The following is a 21,316-nucleotide window of genomic DNA, read 5'->3' as shown; positions in this document are numbered from 1 at the left end:
GGACAGGTGGTAGGGCGGGCAGAGGTAATGAGGGTAAGAACCTCACTTGGCGAGAGGGGAAAAGGAGGTTAGTGTGCGGGTGGAAGGAGGGTCTGGTGACCCAGCGGTGAGTAAAGGTGAGTCAGAAAAAGAAGAGCGAATATTATCAACCTTTTTTTCAAAATGGTTAACAAAGTCGCTTGACAGAAGTGAGGAGGGGGGAGGGGCTTTGGGAGGGTCCAAGAGGGTGGAGAAGATGGAAAATTGTTTTTTAGGATTGGAATAGGAAGATTGGATCTTATCTTGAAAGAAAGTGCTTTTTGCCTGAGAGATCGAAGCAGAGAAAGAGAAGAGGAGAGCCTGATAGGTTAGGAGGTCGTCGTGGTGTTTGGATTTCCACCGTTTCCGCTCTGCTGCCCAAAGGACGGTTCTATTAGCACGCAGTGCGTCATTTAGCCAGGGAGCAGGAGGGGACTGACGAGCCTGCCGAGATGTGAGAGGACAGAGAGAGTCCAGAGAGGATGAGAGAGTAGAGAGGAGAGTTTCTGCAGCAGAGTTTGGAGGCAGGAGTTGGAACGAGTCAGAGGAAGGGAGGGCTGAGAGCACCGATGAGGCAAAGGTAGAGGGGGAGAGGGAACGGAGGTTACGGCGGACAGGTGCAGGATGAGAAGAGATTAGTTTGTTATGTTTGGAAAGGGGTAGAGAGAATGAAATGAACAAGTGATCGGATGTGTGGAGCGGGTTTACAGAGAGGTTAGAAGTAGTGCAGTTCCTTGAGAATATGAGATCAAGGACATTGCTAGCTTTATGAGTTGGTGGGGATGGAGACAGTGAGAAAGCAAAGGCGCTTAACAGAGATGTTAGTTCGTCTATCTTCCCCGTCTGGAGGTTGAAGTCTCCGAGAAGTACAGCGGGAGGGCCAGTTTCAGGGATGTGTGAGAGGAGATTATCTAATTCCTCCAAGAAGTCCCCCCAAGGCGCCTGGTGGACGGTAGAGAACAACAATGGTTAATTGTATAGGATAGGTTACTGTGATGGCATGGAATTCAAAGGTGGAAGGAGTGCAGTTAGGTAGCTCGAAGAGGGAAAAGCTCCATTTGGGAGAGAGTAGGAGACCAGTGCCACCTCCTCTGCCAGTGGGTCTGGGTGTATGGGAGAAGGAATATGCTGTAGAGAGAGCTGCTGGGGTAGATGTGTTGAATGGAGTAATCCAGGTCTCAGTGAGAGCAAGGAAATCCAGGGTATGCAGGGAGGCGTAGCCAGAGATGAAGTCAGCCTTAGGAACAGCTGACTGGCAGTTCCACAGGCCACCTGAAACTAGATGTTGGATCTCAGTGGAGCACCTGGGATAGACGAGAGCAGGCCGGTTATAGCGATTAGGAGATACACGGCGCCAGTGATAATTGCGAGAAGACACATGAACAGGAATGGAGAAAATACACATGATTATAGCATGAGGGGCTAGAAAGCTAAAGAAAATAAAATAAGACACCAGCGATACTTAGCTCAATCAGAGTAGGATTTTTCAGTTTTGAAGAGTGAATATGGATGTTAAATTCACAAATTAATAATCTTAAACAAGAACAGGATCTTGAGCCATGATGCCTGTTTTTAAAGTACAGAAACATTCAGAATGCATGACGATTCCTTTAAAGGTTTTGTAATATACCCCTATACTCTTAATTTATAAAGTAATAATAATAAATGTGAATTATTGAGCTCATTAGTGGCCTGACTGGCCCTCCTAATTTGGTCTAAAAAAAATCAATGATGATCATTGTATAGGGGTGTCCAGCCCATATCAATAACACTACATGTGAGATTCAGAAATTAGTTTTACCTTACATGAACCTGTTTGAAACCTTAATGACCCCATGATGTGATTATTTATATCTTAAAACCTTTAACAACTATATTTAGATTATTGTATATTTATATACATAAATATCTACATTTATGTATAAATACATGTGTAGCAGTTAGACAAACATAATTAATAGATGATCTCATTATTACCATATTTTATATGTAGGCCTACTAAAAAATAAAGTTTACTAAGCCACCTTTTTGTTTTAACTTATTAATTCGACAAAATGATTTGTGCTTAAAGTCATATACTGTTGTGTCTCAAACGGATAGACTAGGTTATTAATTAATTTGCCTAATAGTTGCTTAAAATGCTACAATAACATTTGCAATTCGTTTTTAATCTGCCATGTACGGTATCAAATGTCTCTCAGCCACCGTAGTGTCGTGTCAGGTGGGCGTGTCGTGTAGGGGGCGTGTCGTGTCCAGCTGTTGGCCGCCTATGATTGGTTTATCAGTCTGTGTTGAAGTCATAACGGAAGCTCTGATTGGTTAAGAGCTTCACACACGGTAGTGGAAACTCGACACAACACGGGCTTGCGGTATACTTTAATTCACTGAATTCATCGGTAAGTTAAGATGTCATGAATGATGAATCACATTAATTGTCGTCTTGGTCGAAAAAACAATCCACGGAGTGAAATGTGCGTAGTGTCTGTGGTCGTGGTGACAACTTTACTGTCAGTAAAGTATGCACTTTGCTCGAGTCGTTCAGTTATCTAATTAACCACGTCAAGAGTTTTTACATGAAGAAACATCACACAATTTGGTCATTTGAGTTATGAGAGTGTAATGTGACTCACAACTGAAAGAGCAGTGCACATGGATTTTACTCAGGAGGCCACTGTTATATCAGTCTGAAAGGGAAAACATTAACAGAGCAGACATTGGACATTGGAAATGAACAATTCAGCTTTTAAAGGTTGAGAGAGTGAAGGATGTTATTTGGTCTTAATAATTGGGTTGGTCCTGTGTGCTGGGCTTTTATGTTTTGTGCGCTCTGCTTAATTCAACAGTGCCTACATGAGAATAAAGTCCCCAAAGAAACATGTAAAGGGAGATTAAAAACAGCACTGACGATTAAAAAATAACTGCTCTTGTTTTGTCCCATCTCCAAAAACAGAGAAAGGAATGAAATCTCAAAATGTATAAGGCTGATTGATTAAAGGATGAATCGACTGGTTGTTGCACATTCAATCTTGTATTTCACAGTGAATTATTTAATAAAGTTGGGAGATTTTTTTGAAAATGGCACTTCCCCAGGGATGTAGGATATTGGTGCTTCCGTATGAAAAGGGCACTGGCATTCACATCTCCCCCTGCACCCACCCATGCAAGCTCTTAGAAGTTCCTACTGAAGTCTGTAATGTGTTTGATTAGAATTATTCGTGCACTTTTCTAGCAAACAGGTGTTTTATGTGTCAAAAAAGATAATTATTTTATAGTCTTCTCCTCTCATTTATGGAAGATCTGGGGAATGTGTTTACATTTATGTATGTGTGTGTCTCCCATGTTTTTTCTACTCAGAGTAGTACAGTTTCTGTCATGGAGCCCCCTCTGTTTCCCCGTGAGTCTGGACAGTTCATAGCAGAGCGGAGTCGGGATGTGTTCGTGGAGGAGGAAGGAGTGCAGAAGGTGGCCGAGATGCTCTTCAACCTGCGCCACACTGACGATCTGACTGCCAGTGGCTGGAAGAAGGCCAATCCATTGGCTCCAGTACCCACCTCTGACCAGGGGAGTCTCAACAGCCGGGCCCCTAGATAATAGATTATTAGTTGACATTAGAATGAATCACATGTTACCTTAAAACATTTGGATTGGTGGGAACAGTATTACTGTTGTTTTGTTTTGTTGTTTTTGTTTGTTTTTGCCTGTCCTTGTTTGTCTACCCTCCCTCACACTGTAAAGCGTCTTTGAGTCCGAGAAAAGCGCTATAAAAATATAATTTATTATTATCACTGCATTTGTAAAGTGACAGGTGGTACGGGTTTTATTATGCTGATAATACTTAAGTAACATTTATTATAAACTTGTAAAGGAGTATTTTAATGATACATCTACTTTCATCTAAGTAAAGGATCGGGTCCTCCACTGCATGAATTTCACTTCAGTTACACAATTCCTATCCCTGAACAAATGTAGGTGTTGCTGGGGATTCAGCAATCTGAAGCCAGAATTCTATTTATCCTAATTTAATAATGACCAAGCATGAATAAGAGGCCGTTATGAAAACCATCTGTGTCTACACACGTCCCATGATGGAAAAGTCTATCCTTACAAAATGAAGGCTTTCAAAGCATAGACATATTTTAAAGGACATTTGGGATCTTTTATGTATTGTTATTTTGTACAGTGACTGCCTGTTTGCTTGGCCTTTAGCTTTTTCCAGCTCTTTTGATATATTGTGTTTTTAACATTGCAGGCCTTGAACTGGGTGTTTGTGATAGACACCATGAACTTCTCCTTTTGGCCCGAGGAAGAAACTCAACAGTGTGAGGTAACCTATAAAGGGACCATGTACACAGGCTACATGACCCTTTGTGCTGCCATCGCCAGGGCTATGGAGGAAGGTGAATTTGTTAAAAATTGTTGGTTGAATGAAAGTTATAACAGCATTTTAATTATGTTTAAAATAACACCTATTGTCCTCCTTTCTCAAAATGCAAAGTTGAAGCGATTCATCATTAAGCTGTTACTATAGTGGGCAACATTTGTGTAGGATTCATTGAATCAGCACGAAAAAAATCATCATTATACTTCAAAAAGCACTCTAGGTGATAGCAATGTCATGAATAGGAGGTGAGGCCCTTCTCTAACAATGTTACATGACAAATATTTGTTTGTTTGTTTGCAGCTTCACCTATCAAAAGAAAAATATATATTGAAGCCCTTTTTTATGTCTTTTTTTCTGTGTGCTTTTGTTCTGCACTGCTATTACCAATTATTGTATATGTGCCCTTTACTTGAACTATGGGCTGCTGGGAAATTGCTTGTAGCTCTGCCTGTGCATCAATCATAATTAGCGTGAATGACTCCGGATATGAATCAATTATGTCTCATATGAAATAGTGCTCTCAATGTGTGGTTGCTGTGGCCCTTATAATTCCAAGAGATTCTCTCAGAAAAGCTCAGGTAGCTTTGTAAAGTGTGAATCTCAGCGGGAGACAGCATGAGTTCAGAACTAATTATGTCTTTTGAGGGTCTTGTGAGAATTGGATGCTGTTTAGCTATATTGCTGTCATTATAGGACACCATATCTTCATAACTTAGTAGCTAAAGTGTCTTCTTTCATTGAGTTTTGCCATTTTTCTTTTTAACAGTATCATTTCTACTCCTCCCCATTTTTCTGACAGCTTGATTTGCTAAACACTTTGCTGATACAAATTGTGCTGTATCTGATATGCTTTTCAGATAGGATGCGGTACTATAACTTACTCTGTAGCATATAAAGCATCTGAAATTGGTTCCACTGACAAACTATAACATTGAAATGATCTTACATGTATTTGTTAATGATTACAACGGAATATCAGAGAATATGATTATGAAATAACCAGGAAAAGTGCCATTCTGCGTAATGAATACTTTACTTTAATTTAGCTGATATTCCTTCGGGAATTTTTTTATTTCAGGGTGATTACTTGAAAGGGAGTATTTTTACTCCATGATAGTTCTAATCCTTTTCTCCACCCCTGTCCACAGGTATACCCATCACTGATCCAAAGTACTTTTCTCAGATGAGTATGGAGGAGTTGGGACAGGTCCTTCGATCAGACAATGAAACACCCATGCCCATGCTTCAGGAACGCCACCAGGTTCTTGCCTTATCATACTTGTCCAATATCAAGGGTACTATGATGTGGGTTACATTATTAGCTGAAATGTATTCCCCGTATGACAAATAGAAATGAAAAGCATGCAGCTCTCAACCTCCCACTTATCGTAATAGTTACATTTAAACATGAATTTGAATCTGACTAACAAGGTGCTGACTGAGGGCGGCCGCGTGCTGCTGGAACACGGCGGAAGCTTCCGGAGTTTTATCAGCCGAGCCGGGAACGACGCCCGGAAGATGGTGGAACTCATCGTGGAGAAGATCCATTCCTACAGGGACGAAGCTACTTTTGAGGTTAGAGTTAGAGAGGGCTTTCACAGCCAACATTTAGCAATATTTCAGGTTTGGAAATCTGTGGATAAAAGTTTATGTTTGCCAGGCACATCTTTCCTAAAACAATCTTAGATATTTTATATAACTACTTATAAGTAGTTAAGAGACATGACAAATCATCAGCTACATCTCAGGTGTCGTAATCAATTTGAGTCATTAAATCGTAATCTCTTGTTAGATAGATGTCCATTTACAAACATACAATTTGTTATCTTTGACAACTGAGGTGTTTAATTTTGTCAATGCCATGGCATGCATTACATTATCGTTAGAATGTATTGTATGTAGAATTATTTTTAATTTACATCTGTGTAAACCCTTTGAATAAATGGCCTTTTAAAAATACACAAAATGTATAAAACATCTTGATAGCATATATAAATCGTATGTATGTGATCTGAGATAAATGTATGCATTTGGATAACTTAAGATAATTTGTGAGGTGAGAGTTCCACCTTCTGGCCAAAGACAGTGTGGCAATAATCAAGGACCACATTTTCTGTCATCTGTTTCCTACACATACAAATATTACATATATAAATACAATCAAATAAAATACATATAAAGTGTGTTTTTAAGTGAGGTAGAAACCTGTAATGGCTTATACAAAGAAACACTCAAAAGACTTGCAAATGTATAATAGTGATAAACACTGTCACATATTAAATAAGAGTAGAAGTATAGTTTAAACAAACAGATGTAATTGCTGTAGAATGATTCTTTTTTTCCAAATGTAATGTTTTTGACACCAGGGCATTTTCATTTATCTTTTTGTACACAGACGCAAATTATACTCCATGCATTGTTGCAATGATATTGTCTTTGCATAAGAACATTTTCGAAGCTTTCGAATTGTTTGTTTCAGGGGAAGAGAATCTCTTTGTACAAGCGAGCCCAGATCCTGGTGGCAGATTTCTGGGGCGTCATGGAGGCCAGAGGAGAGGGGGACATCATCAACATGGACTGGCTCACCATGTTTGCAGACTACAGGGTCCCTCAGGCTCTCGTCTTCCTTGGAGCACTACGATACACTGACACACTGATGCAGGCGCTGAACAAGGGTGAGACAGGAGTGCATGTGTTTCTCTGTCCATAAAGAAATGAATAATTTAGGATTAGTCAAGTATTATATCTCTGTGTTATGTGTTTGTCTCCCATTTCCCTCAGGAGAGCTGCTGAGTTCAGGGGACAGAAGAGAGGTTGAAATCCGAGGTTGTTCAATTCGGTCTGTGGAGCTGATCAAAGAGCGTCTGTGTAAGCTGGTGAAAGAGAGAGACGGACAGACCTGCAACGTAAACTCGGCAGTCATTGACTTTTACCTGTGGCCTTATGCCAAGAAGCACCACAAAGAGATGGCTCACATTCCCATACACCACACACGCTGTATTTACTACTGACGAGCTGGTTGGCAGCATTACATACAGAAGGCTGCGCTCTGTGTGCAGCCTTGGCATCGTTACCTTTCCCTGGGAGAAAGCCAATCCTGTCTCTGTGCCAGATATATGTACAAATGGGCTTCTCTCCAGCTGTAATGGAAACAGGTGTCAAGCTTTAATGTAGCTCATTGGTGTGTGTGGGTAGTGGCACTGTTGTCCATTCACAGTCAATTAAAAATGTTTACTGTTGTTGATGTCTGAAAAACTGCTCGGTTATTACAGTAAGTGATAATATACTGTATGTGAACATACAATTATGGACACATTGTCCAATCTACAGCAGCTTGGATTTTTGACACTGGGAAAACATTGAAAATAAAACGTTTTAATTAGATTTTGTTTGTCACTTCACTGCAACAACAAAAATGGCCAATGGTACACAGTAGGCCTACCTCAAATGTCATTCATATATGTAGCAAACTTATTTATATTCTCATATTCTACCTATGACCAACATATTGTTTACGTTATTAATAGTTTAATGGCTCATTCGTTTTGTCAATACTATTAACATGTCTTTAATTTATTTGATCATAACATTATACAATCTAGAATATAACATATCTTATAACATAACATATCTTGCACTGATCAAGTCAAGTCACTGTAAATTAATAAATAATAAAACGTTCTAATTCTTTTTTTATTGCACAGTCGAAAAGTAATATGTCATATTCAAGAGAATAAAGACCCAAAGGAAATTACAGCAACAAAAAAAGACATGCCGATACATGTCGTTGGTGGCGCTGTCGCCTTCACGCCTCGGTCCTCCTCCATGCAGGCTCTTGAACGCCTCTCCTGCTCTCCTCGACTGCTGCTGCACCGCGGCGGCGGTTTCCCGGGCAACCAAGGAGCGACAACAAACGGTAGATGTCACAAAGTTAACAACAAGCCAGGCGAGGACGAGGATTTTCTGCTAAAATGTAGACCATTGACTATACTCGATTTCGTATCCGATAAGAGCTCAAGAAGAAAAACAACTTTCAGCAGAACTCATTACCGGTAATAATGGTGAGTAAACTTTAGCGGGATGAACGAGGTGTGTGTCCGGGTGGCGCTCCGGGTCCGGCCCCTGCTCCCAAGAGAAGTCCTCCACCACCACCAGGTGTGTGTGCGGGTGGTGCCGGACTCCGCTCAGGTGATGCTGGGCTCGGACAGACTCTTCTCCTTCGACCACGCGTTTGGACCCACAGCCAACCAGGACGAGGTGCACGAGTCCTGCGTCCAGCCGCTGGTGGAGTCCCTGCTGGACGGATACAACGCCACCGTGTTCTGCTACGGTCAAACCGGCTCAGGGAAGACGTACACAATAGGAGGGGGAAACCTGAGTAAGTTGGGCAGGTGGTAGATGTAGTCCCCAGAGGTAGGTTCAAACAGATCCAGAGGATGGTTTAGTTCAACAGATATGCTGATTATTTTAGACAATAACAGGTGTGAGCAGCATTTTTTATCTTTAAACTTAGAAAAAACATTGTTTTTGAGTTCTGGAGTTTGTTCATTGTGAGGATAAATTGGGAGTATCAGGACTGTATGTTCAAGCTCACCTTTGTAAGCTAGGTGTGAACAGTTACACATGTAGTCTGAACATGTCACTCAATCATTTCAGTCAGTTGAGTTTTAGAGAATGATTTTGTTTGCAGACCAAGACTTCAGATCTTGTGGTAAAGGAATTAAAGACATCTCAAGACCGAAGCAAGATTTCCTGTTCCCTAATTTACTGCCCTAAAAGGTCTTTACTTATGTGTCTCTGGTCTTCTTAACTATTCATTTATTTTCTCGTAAAACCTCTCTCAGGTGAAGAGGGAGGAATTATTGACCGTGTGGCCCAGGATGTGTTCTTGTTGATGGAGGAGAAGAGGAAGAACAGTGATGGTGGGGAAACCAAAGTGGGGGTGTCATACATGGAGCTGTACAAGGAAGAACTACGAGACCTGCTGGAGCTGCACACCATCCACAAAGAACTTCATATCAGAGAGGATGAGAGAGGAAACACAGGTACATAAAAAGTATTTTTGACAGCCAAGAAAATGTGTCAAAAATGTATATATTTTTTAATCTCACATTGAGTATTTCCTAAATAAAAACATGAAACCTGTACTTTCAGGCATCACATGCCAAGTTTGCTATTGGTTTGGACTTCAGTCATTCAGTTTGTACTATGGATTACTGCCAATGGGGGAAAGTCATGTTTCAACTGAGTGTTTCCTTAACAAATACCCTTGTTTGTGTCTCCAGTGGTGGTGGGAGCCAAAGAGATGGTGGTCACCTCAGCAGAGGAGCTCCTAAGTGTTATAGAGACGGGCAATGCCCTGCGCCACACGGGCACCACAGGAATGAATGAGCACTCCAGCCGCTCCCACACCATCCTCACCATCCAGCTCATCCAGTGTTTCCACAGCAACAACTCCTCCTTAAAGTCTGTCCGCTCCTCCAAACTCTGTCTGGTTGACCTAGCAGGCTCGGAGCGTGCTGGAAAAACTGGAAACACCGGGACACGACTCAAAGAGAGTGTTCATATCAACACAGGCCTGCTCGCCCTCGGCAACGTCATCCGCGCCCTCTCGGACCCTGGGAGAAATCGCAGTGTCCACATACCGTACCGTGACGCCAAGATCACACGCCTCCTCCGGGACTCGTTGGGAGGCACCGCCCACACGCTGGTGGTGGCGTGTGTGAGCCCCTCTCACCACAGTGTAGCCGAGACCCTGAGTGTCCTGCAGTTTGCATCCAAGGCTCGTCACATTCGTAATCATCCCGGAACCAATCCAACAGAGGTTAAATCAGGAACTACCCCATGGGACCCAGGTGAGGCTCGACTGGGCGAGCTGGAGTATGAAGTTCAAACACTGAGAGAGCTACTGAAAGAGAAGGAGAGGGAGATGGAGAGGACATCTGGGAAAACTGGAGAGGGGGACAGCTTCAATCAGATGAGCATACCTGATCCAGATAGCAACGGGAACCAAGAAGAAACATCACAGTACCGTCTTCTGGCTCAGGAAGCTGCTGCCTTGTTGGCAGATATCTCTGGCCCCACCCATAGTCATTCTTTTACACAGCGGCTGCAGGATTGGCAGAAGAGACTGACAGCTGTCAATCACTCACTTCAAGCTGAGGAGAAGGACATGCCAGAGGGGAATGGAGATCAACACCACAATGTCACCATACTAAAGCTCAGAGAAGAACTCCACAAATGCAAGGTAATTTTATCAAAGACAAGGAATGAGAAATACAACTTTGCGCACATTGAGGCAAAAACTGTGCAATGTTACATGTTAACACTCAGAATAAATTTTTTTGTTTTCATGCATAGGAATGTTTCAATCTACAAAGTCTTCCTCAGGCTTCCTCTATCAGGCTATCTTTACCGCTTCAGGAAGATCTCATAGTTGAAAATGTTGCCATGCGACAAATAGAAAAATATATTATTTATTCAAAGCCAACAAGTGGAACATTTTAACTTTAGATTGTCATTTAAGAAATGGAAAATTACATTGATTTAGTGCACTCGGAGAGCACAGAGGTGACCAATATATACGCTTAATAATAAATGTATCTTTCCCTTGATTTGGGCCAAAAGGTTATAATTTTTGAAGCCCACGGTTCCTCCTTCAAAAAATGTAATGTTAATCTGGCCAGTAGTTTTTACCGTAACCCTGCTGACAAACAAACTAATCAAACCAAAAAAACATGGCAGAGAAAGTTTGAGTTAGCTGTGAAAAGAAACGCTTACGGAGACAGGTAGTGTAAGATATAATGCTCCAGGAACAATTTACAGATGGAGCAGAGAGAGCAGAATAAGCAGGGTGGGAGGTGTCTGATATGATGCTTTGTGTGTGGCAAAAGCTCTGAGGCAAAGATTGCTTGCTTGCTGCTGGTGTTTCTTAACTTGAAAAGTTGAAGTATAGAGTGAGCAGAGACACATTCTCTCTCTCTCTGTCTCTCAGGAGTCTCTCACCTTAGAGGAACAGCTATTGGAGCAGAAAGATGCAGAACTAAGACAGGTCCAAAAAGAAGTACATAAGCTTCTTCAAGAAAGAAAAACCCACCTTCAGGCCCTAGAGGAAGAAAAGGAACGCACACGAATACAGGTGAGGAGAGGGTGGCTCTTTTATACGGTACAAAAAGATGCTGACACCCTTAGCTTTGTATATTATCTGCAAATTAAACAAATGTGTTAATGTTTTCAGACTGAACAACTGGTAGACCAGCAGATCACCATCAGTCGTCTTCGCAGTGACCTTGTGACCTTTAGGGGTGCAGCCTCCGAGGGAAATCTTGAAATAGGGGCTTCTGGGAACTCATACAAGAGGTCCCACAGTGTCCCTCTGATCCGACAAAGCTATAGACACGGACCTCCCAGGAGGGTATGAAGCTGCACGTTTTCTTCTGTATGTGTGGATTTCTGTGTCATACTTGTTGACCTTTAATGGCTATACATATATCTGTGCAAATGCTTGTGTGGTTTTAGATTCAATCCAGTCCCCCAGCATATTCTCTGGAGAGGGTGATGGCAGCCTTTAAGATGCGCAGTCATCTCCTGCTGGCTGAGATCGAGGAGAAGGATGAAGTATACTGTCCATTCATAAAACAACAGGCAGAGAGCAGAGACAGCGATCCAGAGATGGAGGAGGAGGGGGATGTCTCTGTGGGAAGAGTGGGATTCAGGTGAGAGCCTGTATAATACTAACCTTCTGTTTCTTTCTTTGTCATGCCTCAAGTGATTCATTTCAACACATACCATTACAGCCAATAGATAACATTAATTTCTCACCTGCTCTCGCTTTGTAGAGCAGTGACCTCCATAAAGCCCCTGTCACACTGTCCCGAAATTGACACCCGATGGACACACGAATATGGAATTTTGAATTTCGCACGAAGATGGCCCCGAACCACACACAAAGGCAACATTTACATTACATTTAAGACATACAACTGCAACGAAAGTAACAAAAACAATTATGTTAAAGTACTATGATACTGTACTGATATTTTCAGACTTTGTTCTTTACTTTAACTGTCTTTATATGTAGAAAATATTAAGTTGTTTCCATAGCAACAACAACTTCCTGTCAACTCGCCTTCAAAATAATATATTATATCCTTTTCAGTTTCACAGGACACAAATTGGGTTATTTACATAATATGTTTACATGATTTTGTTGTGCAATAAAACAACCAGATGGCCACACGATAAAGGAAATATTCAAATTCGGCTGTGATCGTAGCAACATCGGGCCATTCGTGAGGGCATCTTAAGCTATCGTATGACCGCCGGTGGAGTTTCTCAGGCTCCGGCAGCAACTTCGTGAGCGGTGGCAAAATCTTTGGTATGCCAAAAAATTGCCGAAGGACCTTGCGAAGGTTAATTTTCGTGTTGAATTGGTGTGTCAATTTTGCCCTTCGTAAGGCCATCGTGAGAGCATCTTGTTATCATCGGTGCCATCGGGCATTCGCCCCGATCAGAGTGTGGGGCGAATGCCCGATGGCACCGATGATAACACGATTTGACAAGATGCCCTCACGAGTGCCTTACAAAGTTGCCGCTCACGAAGTTGCTGCCGGAGCCTGAGAAACTCCACCGGCGGTCATACGATGGCTTAAGATGCCCTCACGAATGGCCCGATGTTGCTACGATCAGAGCCGAATTTGAACATGTCCTTTATCGTGTGTCCATCGGGTGTCAATTTCGGGACAGTGTGACGCGGGCTTAAGAGAGGCATGGTAGAGGGCTTTTTTTTGTGACACACTACACTTTTGGTGTTGAGGATGACTGCAATGTGTGCTGTCAGTCAGCAGCCATAAGGTCAACAAAGCACTTGTCATTGTGTTAGTTGGTGCACATGAGCCTCTCACAAATCACACAAATCCTGCATGTTTTAATTTTCAATTCCATACTTTTACATGATTACATTTTGCTAATTTTCAAAAATAATAAGTGAGATTCCAGCCTCTGACTTTAGTTCTGAATTGAAGAACAATATATTACACATAGTATATATAATGTAGTTAAATAATTTAAATGTGTTTAGCCAGCACCAAGCTTTTGTGCCATATTTCACCTGGTCACACCTGCTGACAGCTTCCCAATTGATGCAATGTACTATTGGGCATAAAGGAGATGTGAAATCTCTGGGGGTGCATGATTGCGGGGAGCGCACTGCTTTTAAAAAGGATGAAAGGTGACATGTTTGGCCATTAATGATCCCAGGCGTTCAGCTAAATTGTTTATGTATAACAGTTGTTCTCCTCTTATACAAGCCACAGAAATACAAACAATTATTGACTTAAATTTCACACATGCTCTCATTCAGAAAATCAGCTTTCTTTTGCAGTGAGTTCATCTAAAATGATCTGCCTAATAAATCACGTTTCTCCAGGCGTTCTTTAAACAGAACATGGACCAACCGGCAGATGACATCTGCAGTGAAAGAGAAAAACTCCAATCTAGACCAAGCATCAAACGGAAATCCATCAGTGCAGCAGCCTCAGCGAACCACAGGTACAATGAACATGTACTTTATATATGTTTTTGCAGTATTTAGTTTTCATGTCCTTTGTACTGATAGGGGCATGCTTCCCTCCAATCCTTCATGTGACATTCCAAGGAGTAGATATTTATTTAAGAGGTTGTTTCCTCTTCATATAGTTATTTGTTATTGTTTTATCAGGAACCAAGGAAGAGCACACTACTGAAAGCCATATGAAGAAGGGAAGACTAAGAGCCAGCGTGACTCAGAGGAGGATCCAAGATCTGTCGGTCAACATGCGTATGAAAGAGGAGCTCCTCAAAGAGCTTCACAAAACTGGTGTGTTTATAAATATACATTATAACACGGTGGTGACACTAATTGTCAACAACGATAGCAAAGACAAATTATATGAAATGATTTGGCAAAACAAACAGATGACCAGAAGAATGCTCAGCTGCTATGCTAATTGCCAAATATTGTAAAAATCTGAAAAGAAAATGGGATTTCTAAAATACCAAAATAGTAGTTTTGATCAATTTAAAACAGGAGTTTTAAAATTACAAAAACTTTTAGGAATGTACAGCTCTGGTGCAGCTGGAAGCCTCCTAAACCAAGGTTTATGTGAAGGAACAAAATACAGCTTTGATGTTGATGAATTTTTTTTATAAAAATCTTGTTCTTTTTAGTATTTGCAGCCTTATTCTTATTGACCTTGCATTAACTGGGATTTCTTACTTAAGTTCCAGGTAACAAAACCACATAGTGAATCATCCCATTACAACATAACAGTTTCAAAACCTTTGACAATGTGTATGCTAATTATAACCATCTCTGAATGTGTTTGTCAGACAAGGAGACCCAGGCAGTGGGCGGGCACAGTGGTGATGGAAGAGACGCCGGCGTGTTGGTGAGACTCTCCCTGCAGAGCCAGAGGGTCCGAGCAGAGGTCTACCGCAGCCTGCAGCACATGAGAGCGCAGAGAGAGCAGCTTCAGAGCAGCCTTAGGCCGCAGAGAGAGGCCGACACCAAGGAGCCGGAGGAAAAGGAGGTTAGTTTTACAGATTTTATAACAGTAACATCAAACACCTTGTGAGGACAGTGCAATAGGAAAATAGATGAACATATATTAGACTACACTTCAGTGTTGTGTAAACAATTGTCTATAAATGGGTTAACACAGCAAGATCATTTGATTTATATTCTAACCGCTCTGATATCTGACAGCCAGTTAAGCTAGTAAGCTCTTAGGCGAAGCAATAGTGTTGGCATTGTTACAAAATAACTTTTGTTGATGGCTCTAGGTGCTTTAGTTTACATTGATGTTTAGCTTTTGATTTACCAGGGTATACACACACTTACACACAACACACACATCTCAGTTGTGTTAGTTAAGTGTCATTGGGAGTGCAAAAAGGTGACAGCTAACACTACAATAATAATAATAATAATAATACATTTGATTTATATAGCACTTTTCAAGTCACATTTAACAATCATTGACGAGACTTTTGGGAACAAATATTTATTTTTGTGTTTTCTTTTCTGTTAGGAGCAGAGGGCAGGAGATATGACTGTAATCAAAAGCAATCACCAGGAAGAGGTAAAGGAAAACATAGAAACAGTATACATTCTTAAAAAGTTTGTTTTGTTTTTCTCCATTAAAAATTGGAGTTTAAACAGATTTTCTTTCAAATACAATCTTTCTTGTTTTCTATTTCCCACTCTTTGTCATTGTTGTTGCCTTCCTATTTTCCCCCATGTTTATATCATCTCCTCTATCCCTTTTCCCCTAATCTCTCCTCACCCCTCTGTAGCTGCTTGACAGTGGTTGGCTAGAGGAGGAGGAGGAGCGTGTGCTTCATAAGAGAGCAGAGCTGCAGGAGCTGGAGGAGGAGCTGAGGAGGAGAGAGGTGGTGCTTCTACGCAGAGAGGCCTGTCTGCAACAGAAAAACAAACTAGAGATCAAGAGGCTGCGCTCCAGTCAGGTGAGCCTGCATAGGCGTTGGTACCGCTGTGTGATTTATGATTTAACCGTCTATAGCTGATGCACTTATGGATTTGGGAAACATGTGTTATGGAAGCCCAGCCCTGGAAGTTTATATATCAATGACTCAGCAGGTTCTGAGTCAGAACCTGCTGAGTGTGTCGGTGAGGTTGGAGTCTCTGGAGGAGCAGCTGGGGAGCAGCAGCAGTGTGAGGCAGACTGGAGGAGTCACCATGGAGGAGCTGAAGAGAGAGAGGGACACACTCAAAAAGAGGAGAGACGCTCTGGACCGCGAGCTGAAGGACAACAGAGTGCTCACTGTGGAGGTCAGGAAACAGTAACATTGTATTTGTGTGTACTGTACGTTTCAGGGTTATTAGTGTAAACTAAACCTGGTTACAAATGTATTCTTACTAAAATGATCGTAGTTTATTTTAGAATAAAACAACATGGCCAGTGTTTAAATAGTGTAGTAAATGAATTGCCATTCAACCAGGCTATTCAGCTCTGGTATAAACTATATTAACTAGTGTTGCGATAAAGTTTTCTTCAGAATGTGGTAGTGAAAGAGGACTCAAGTTTATTCAAAATTCAAAATATTTAAACAGGCTATTCCTACAAAGGTCTCCACAAACTGAATCTTAATTAAAATAAAAAAATATATGACAAAAGTATTAACTTGGTATATATAGCACGGGACATTTTATTTTCATTATTGTGCAACTTTTATATTGTGTGCACTGTGATTTGTGTTTGTCTCCATGTAGGAGGAGCATTCCCTGCTTCAGCTGGAGGAAGCTATTGAAGCTCTGGATGCAGCTCTAGAGTTTAAAAACCACTCCATCCAGGACCAACAGAAGAAGTTGCTGATTAAAGACTCTTCTTCACATCAGCCTCACAGCCCTGACCCCGCCCAACTCTGTGGTGTCATCAGGAAGCTGAGGGACCTCTCACCACCCGAGGCCTCGGAGCTGCTCATCAGATATTTCAACAAGGTGAAATTAAATATATGCACATACACTGAACAAAAATATAAATGCAACACTTTTGTTTTTGCTCCCATTTTTCATGAGATGAACTCAAAGATCTAAAACATTTTCTATATACACAAAATAACCATTTCTCTCAAATATTGTTCACAAATCTTAAAAAATCTGTGATAGTGAGCACTTCTCAGCATGACAGCATGATTATTGCACAGGTGTGCCTTAGAATGGCCACAATAAAAGGCCACTCTAAAATGTTCAGTTTTATCACACAGCACAATGTCACAGATGTCGTAAGTTTTGAGGGAGCGTGCAATTGGCATGCTGACAGCAGGAATGTCCACCAGAGCTGTTGTCCGTGAATTGAATGTTCATTTCTCTACCATAAGCCGTCTCCAAAGGCGTTTCAGAGAATTTGGCAGTACATCCAACCGGCCTCACAACCGCAGACCACGTGTAACCACACCAGCCCAGGACCTCCACATCCAGCATGTTCACCTCCAAGATCGTCTGAGACCAGCCACTTGGACAGCTGCTGCAACAATCGGTTTGCATAACCAAAGAATTTCTGCTGTCAGAAACCGTCTCAGGAAAGCTCATCTGCATGCTCGTCGTCCTCATCGGGGTCTCGACCTGACTCTGGTTCGTCGTCGTAACCGACTTGAGTGGGCAAATGCTCACATTCGATGGCGTCTGGCACGTTGGAGAGGTGTTCTCTTCACGGATGAATCCCGGTTTTCACTGTTCAGGGCAGATGGCAGACAGCGTGTGTGGCGTCGTGGGGGTGAGCGGTTTTCTGATGTCAATGTTGTGAATCGAGTGGCCCATGGTGGTGGTGGGGTTATGGTATGGGAGGCGTATGTTATGGACGACGAACACAGGTGCATTTTATTGATGGCATTGTGAATGCACAGAGATACCGTGACGAGATCCTGAGGCCCATTGTTGTGCCATTCATCCACGACCATCACCTCATGTTGCAGCATGATAATGCACGGCCCCATGTTGCAAGGATCTGTACACAATTCCTGGAGGCTGAAAACATCCCAGTTCTTGCATGGCCAGCATACTCACCCGACATGTCACCCATTAAGCATGTTTGGGATGCTCTGGATCGGCGTATACGACAGCATGTTCCAGTTCCTGCCAATATCCAGCAACTTCGCACAGCCATTGAAGAGGAGTGGACCAACATTCCACAGACCACAATCAACAACCTGATCAACTCTATGCGAAGGAGATGTGTTGCACTGCGTGAGGCAAATGGTGGTCACACCAGATACTGAATGGTTTTCGGGCCCCCCCAGATCCCCCCAATAAAGCAAAACTGCACGTTTCAGAGTGGCCTTTTATTGTGGCCAGCCTAAGGACACCTGTGCAATAATCATGCTGTCTAATCAGCATCTTGATATGCCACACCTGTGAGGTGGGATGGATTATCTCGGCAAAGGAGAAGTGCTCACTATCACAGACTTTTTCAGATTTGTGAACAATATTTGAGAGAAATGGTTATTTTGTGTATATAGAAAATGTTTGAGATCTTTGAGTTCATCTTATGAAAAATGGGAGCAAAAACAAAAGTGTTGCATTTATATTTGTGTTCAGTGTACATTATGGAAACTACTATGGCCTCTATTCCAGCTTCTTTACAAGTGAAAGTTCTCTATTTGTCTTAACTTGGTATTCCTTTCCTTATGTATTGTTTAATATTTATAAGCACATTCTAATGTTGGTTTCCTTAAAGCATGTTTATTAATTTGGAAAAAATGGATTCTGCCATTGTCAATGGAAACTGACTCCATCTCTTTCTGTTTTCTGTTTCTGTTTCTTTCTTCCTCTGCTATTTACCTTTGCTTGCTTTTCTCTCCAGTTGACACGTTTTTGTAGGTCAAAAACTGAGCCCAACCATTCCTATAACGGTAGTTAAATTATAAATGGAATCCCCTCCTTCATCTTTGCAGCTACATCTTAATATCACTTGATATAACTTCTCTCCAGGAGGTTTGTTTGCACCATGACAAACCGCTTCCTAACTGTTTTTCTGTCCTTGCAGTTAACCCTAACCCTCTTCAGGTGTGAGAGTAAACAAAGATACCGCCATTATCCCTGTAATTATATGTAAAAACATCTACCTTTTCTGGTTCCCTCTCGCCTTTATAAACCTCCCCAGGTTGTCTGTCTTCGTGAGGCGGAGGGCCATTTGCGTTTGCAGTGTGAAGAGCTGGAGCTTCATGCCAGAGAGCGAGAGGTGGTGCTGAGGGAGATGGAGGTCGCCATGCAGCGTGTAGCCCTGGATGCAGACCGCAGGCTCACCCAGCAGCACCAAGACCACCAGAGCAACATCCAGCTACTGCTGCAGAAACTCAGAGGTGAGGAAATTAGATCACCAAGACCATACCGTTTGAATGTGAAACTATTCTGGTCTTTTCTTTACTATTAGCACAGAAATTGATTGAACATTGCTGTTTCATTAACTTTTGTGTCCCTATATTCTTGTGTGTGTATGTTTTTAGAGGGTGGTTCAGGAGAGGCACAGCAAGCTTTGGAAGAAAGACTGCAGCATCTAGAGAAAGAGCTGTTTTTCTACAAAAGCTCCAGCAGGCAGCTTAAAAAGAAGCTCAAAGATCTTGTCAGTGATGCCCTACACCCTGTCGATCAGCATTCACACACACAGGAGAACAGACACAAACACAATGTGCAGCTACATGCGAGTGCAAACAAACCCCAGACGCACACTGAAGAGTTACAGACAGGAACACATATTGCAACAACATACACAAAGATACAGGCTGAGCAAACAGACAAAAAGGCACACATTGTTTCTCAAATGAGGAGACATGCAGATCAAATGCCCAGCAACTCCTCATCTTCTGACCTCCAAGCACGCAGAACAACAAAAATGTCTGATTACAACCATACTCACACACAGGGGGGGAGTGACAGGGGGGAGAGTTCACAGATGACACCTGTCCGTGTGTGTCGCAGAGAGCTGAGACAGATCTCTCCAGCTGATCTGCAGGTCTGTAGTTCTGCCACAAGGAGGCGACAGTCTGCTGTGGAAACCAGCACAGAGTCAATGCTAGAGGACTCCATAGAAGTGCCCAGAAACACAGACAGATGATTTATCACGGTACCGACGAGTCAATCTAGAGCAGTGTGTACATCTACCAGTTGGGTGCTATTGAAACTAAGAAAATGCATCCCCTCATCTTGAGTATCTTGTGGAAATGTTCATGCATTGTTCTTTTGTATAAAGATTAATTGTAGGTCTTTGTTGGGCTTTGGATCAGTCAGTAGCACCCTTTAAATTACTTTATACAACCAGGATACTGGTATATATGCAATGCATATCCATATTCACATTTTACTCAATATGAAAAGCATGTGGGCAAAGTTGAACAAGTTTTATTACTAGCTTTTTTCCTAAACAGACCCATACTGTTGTATATCACAAAATATTGAAACCACAGAAAATCAGATCTGCAGAGTTTGTGACCAAAGGAGAAGAAAGCGACTGAAATGTGGTTAATATTAAAATGTTTTCCGTTTTAACCAGTTCAGTCTCTCCTCGTAGCACTGTCCTCCTTTTTTATTGGTCCTCTCTGGTGGTCACATATTTACCAGATCCTGGCTCTGCTGAATGATTTCGCCTTTCAACAAAAGAAGACCAGTGTTGTCATGACAACAGAGTGACCCTGATAAAAGGCACGCATAGAAAGACATTTCCAATAACTTGGCTGTGATTTTTTACTCGGAAATAGAGTGAACGTTTTTAATTTTAATTTTTAATTTGTCAATTACAGATTCTTGTCTTAGCTCATGCCACACCCAAATACTAATCTTATGTACATTGTGTAAGAATGGAATATTTAATGCAAAAAATAGCACTTTTCTAATTAGTTAAAATATTTCACCAACTGCAATCCACTAAAACAATTATCCTCTTTTTACAAATACCATTCATTTAAAGGATTTAAAGTGTTTATTAACCTGTAGTTCATTGTAATCAAATGGTGCCTTTTCCCCTTATTTTAAGCACTGTTCAGCACTTAAAATGGCCAGAAGTTGTGTTTTTCTGAATTACAAAAGTAATATAAGGCTTTGTAGTTTTATTTATGCAATTTTAAATACAAATGTTGAATGTCTATGTGCAATATGTTCTTTTAGTAGCATTATATGTTGAGTGCTGTGTAAATTATTTTTTATATGAATGACTCATTACAGTCAAATGTATTAAACTTTTTGATATGCATATCTTACTGTCTTGCCTTTAATGTGAGGGCTCATTCAATCTCATCCTCAACCCCTATAAATCCTATTAGTGGGTTGTGTTTATCACTTTAATGTTGTATAAATTGAGCTAATTAAATTAATTAAAATTCGTAATATACTGCTGAGTAATTTAACCTATAATAATATAAGAACAT

General features: G+C 41.5%; 2 protein-coding genes across 3 annotated transcripts; both read left to right on the top strand.

The window, feature by feature from the left end:
• Positions 1–2,340: 2,340 nt before the first annotated feature.
• Positions 2,341–7,781, top strand: qng1 (Q-nucleotide N-glycosylase 1). Its single transcript, XM_071204268.1, has 7 exons — positions 2,341–2,414; positions 3,373–3,580; positions 4,269–4,415; positions 5,548–5,660; positions 5,831–5,974; positions 6,879–7,074; positions 7,181–7,781. The coding sequence occupies exons 2-7, from the start codon at positions 3,391–3,393 to the stop codon at positions 7,408–7,410; spliced, it is 1,020 nt and encodes a 339-aa protein (XP_071060369.1). The 5' UTR covers positions 2,341–2,414; positions 3,373–3,390; the 3' UTR covers positions 7,411–7,781.
• Positions 7,782–8,329: 548 nt separating this feature from the next.
• Positions 8,330–21,143, top strand: LOC117452291 (kinesin-like protein KIF27). 2 transcript variants are annotated; one of them, XM_034090813.2, is made up of 15 exons: positions 8,330–8,777; positions 9,244–9,444; positions 9,685–10,646; positions 11,394–11,537; positions 11,637–11,813; positions 11,918–12,114; positions 13,827–13,948; positions 14,118–14,255; positions 14,768–14,967; positions 15,469–15,519; positions 15,734–15,904; positions 16,038–16,229; positions 16,671–16,898; positions 19,060–19,258; positions 19,403–21,143. In XM_034090813.2, exons 1-15 carry the CDS (start codon positions 8,480–8,482, stop codon positions 20,008–20,010), a joined length of 3,888 nt encoding a protein of 1,295 aa, XP_033946704.1. In that variant the 5' UTR covers positions 8,330–8,479; the 3' UTR covers positions 20,011–21,143. The 2 variants fall into 2 exon arrangements, with proteins under 2 accessions (XP_033946704.1, XP_033946703.1); XM_034090812.2 differs by having other exon boundaries at positions 16,035–16,229.
• Positions 21,144–21,316: the final 173 nt, after the last annotated feature.

Source organism: Pseudochaenichthys georgianus, chromosome 9 (assembly GCF_902827115.2).
Source record: "Pseudochaenichthys georgianus chromosome 9, fPseGeo1.2, whole genome shotgun sequence".
Lineage (NCBI taxonomy): Eukaryota > Metazoa > Chordata > Actinopteri > Perciformes > Channichthyidae > Pseudochaenichthys > Pseudochaenichthys georgianus.
Note: the sequence above shows the minus strand (reverse complement) of the source record. Positions and strands in the feature narration are given on the sequence as shown.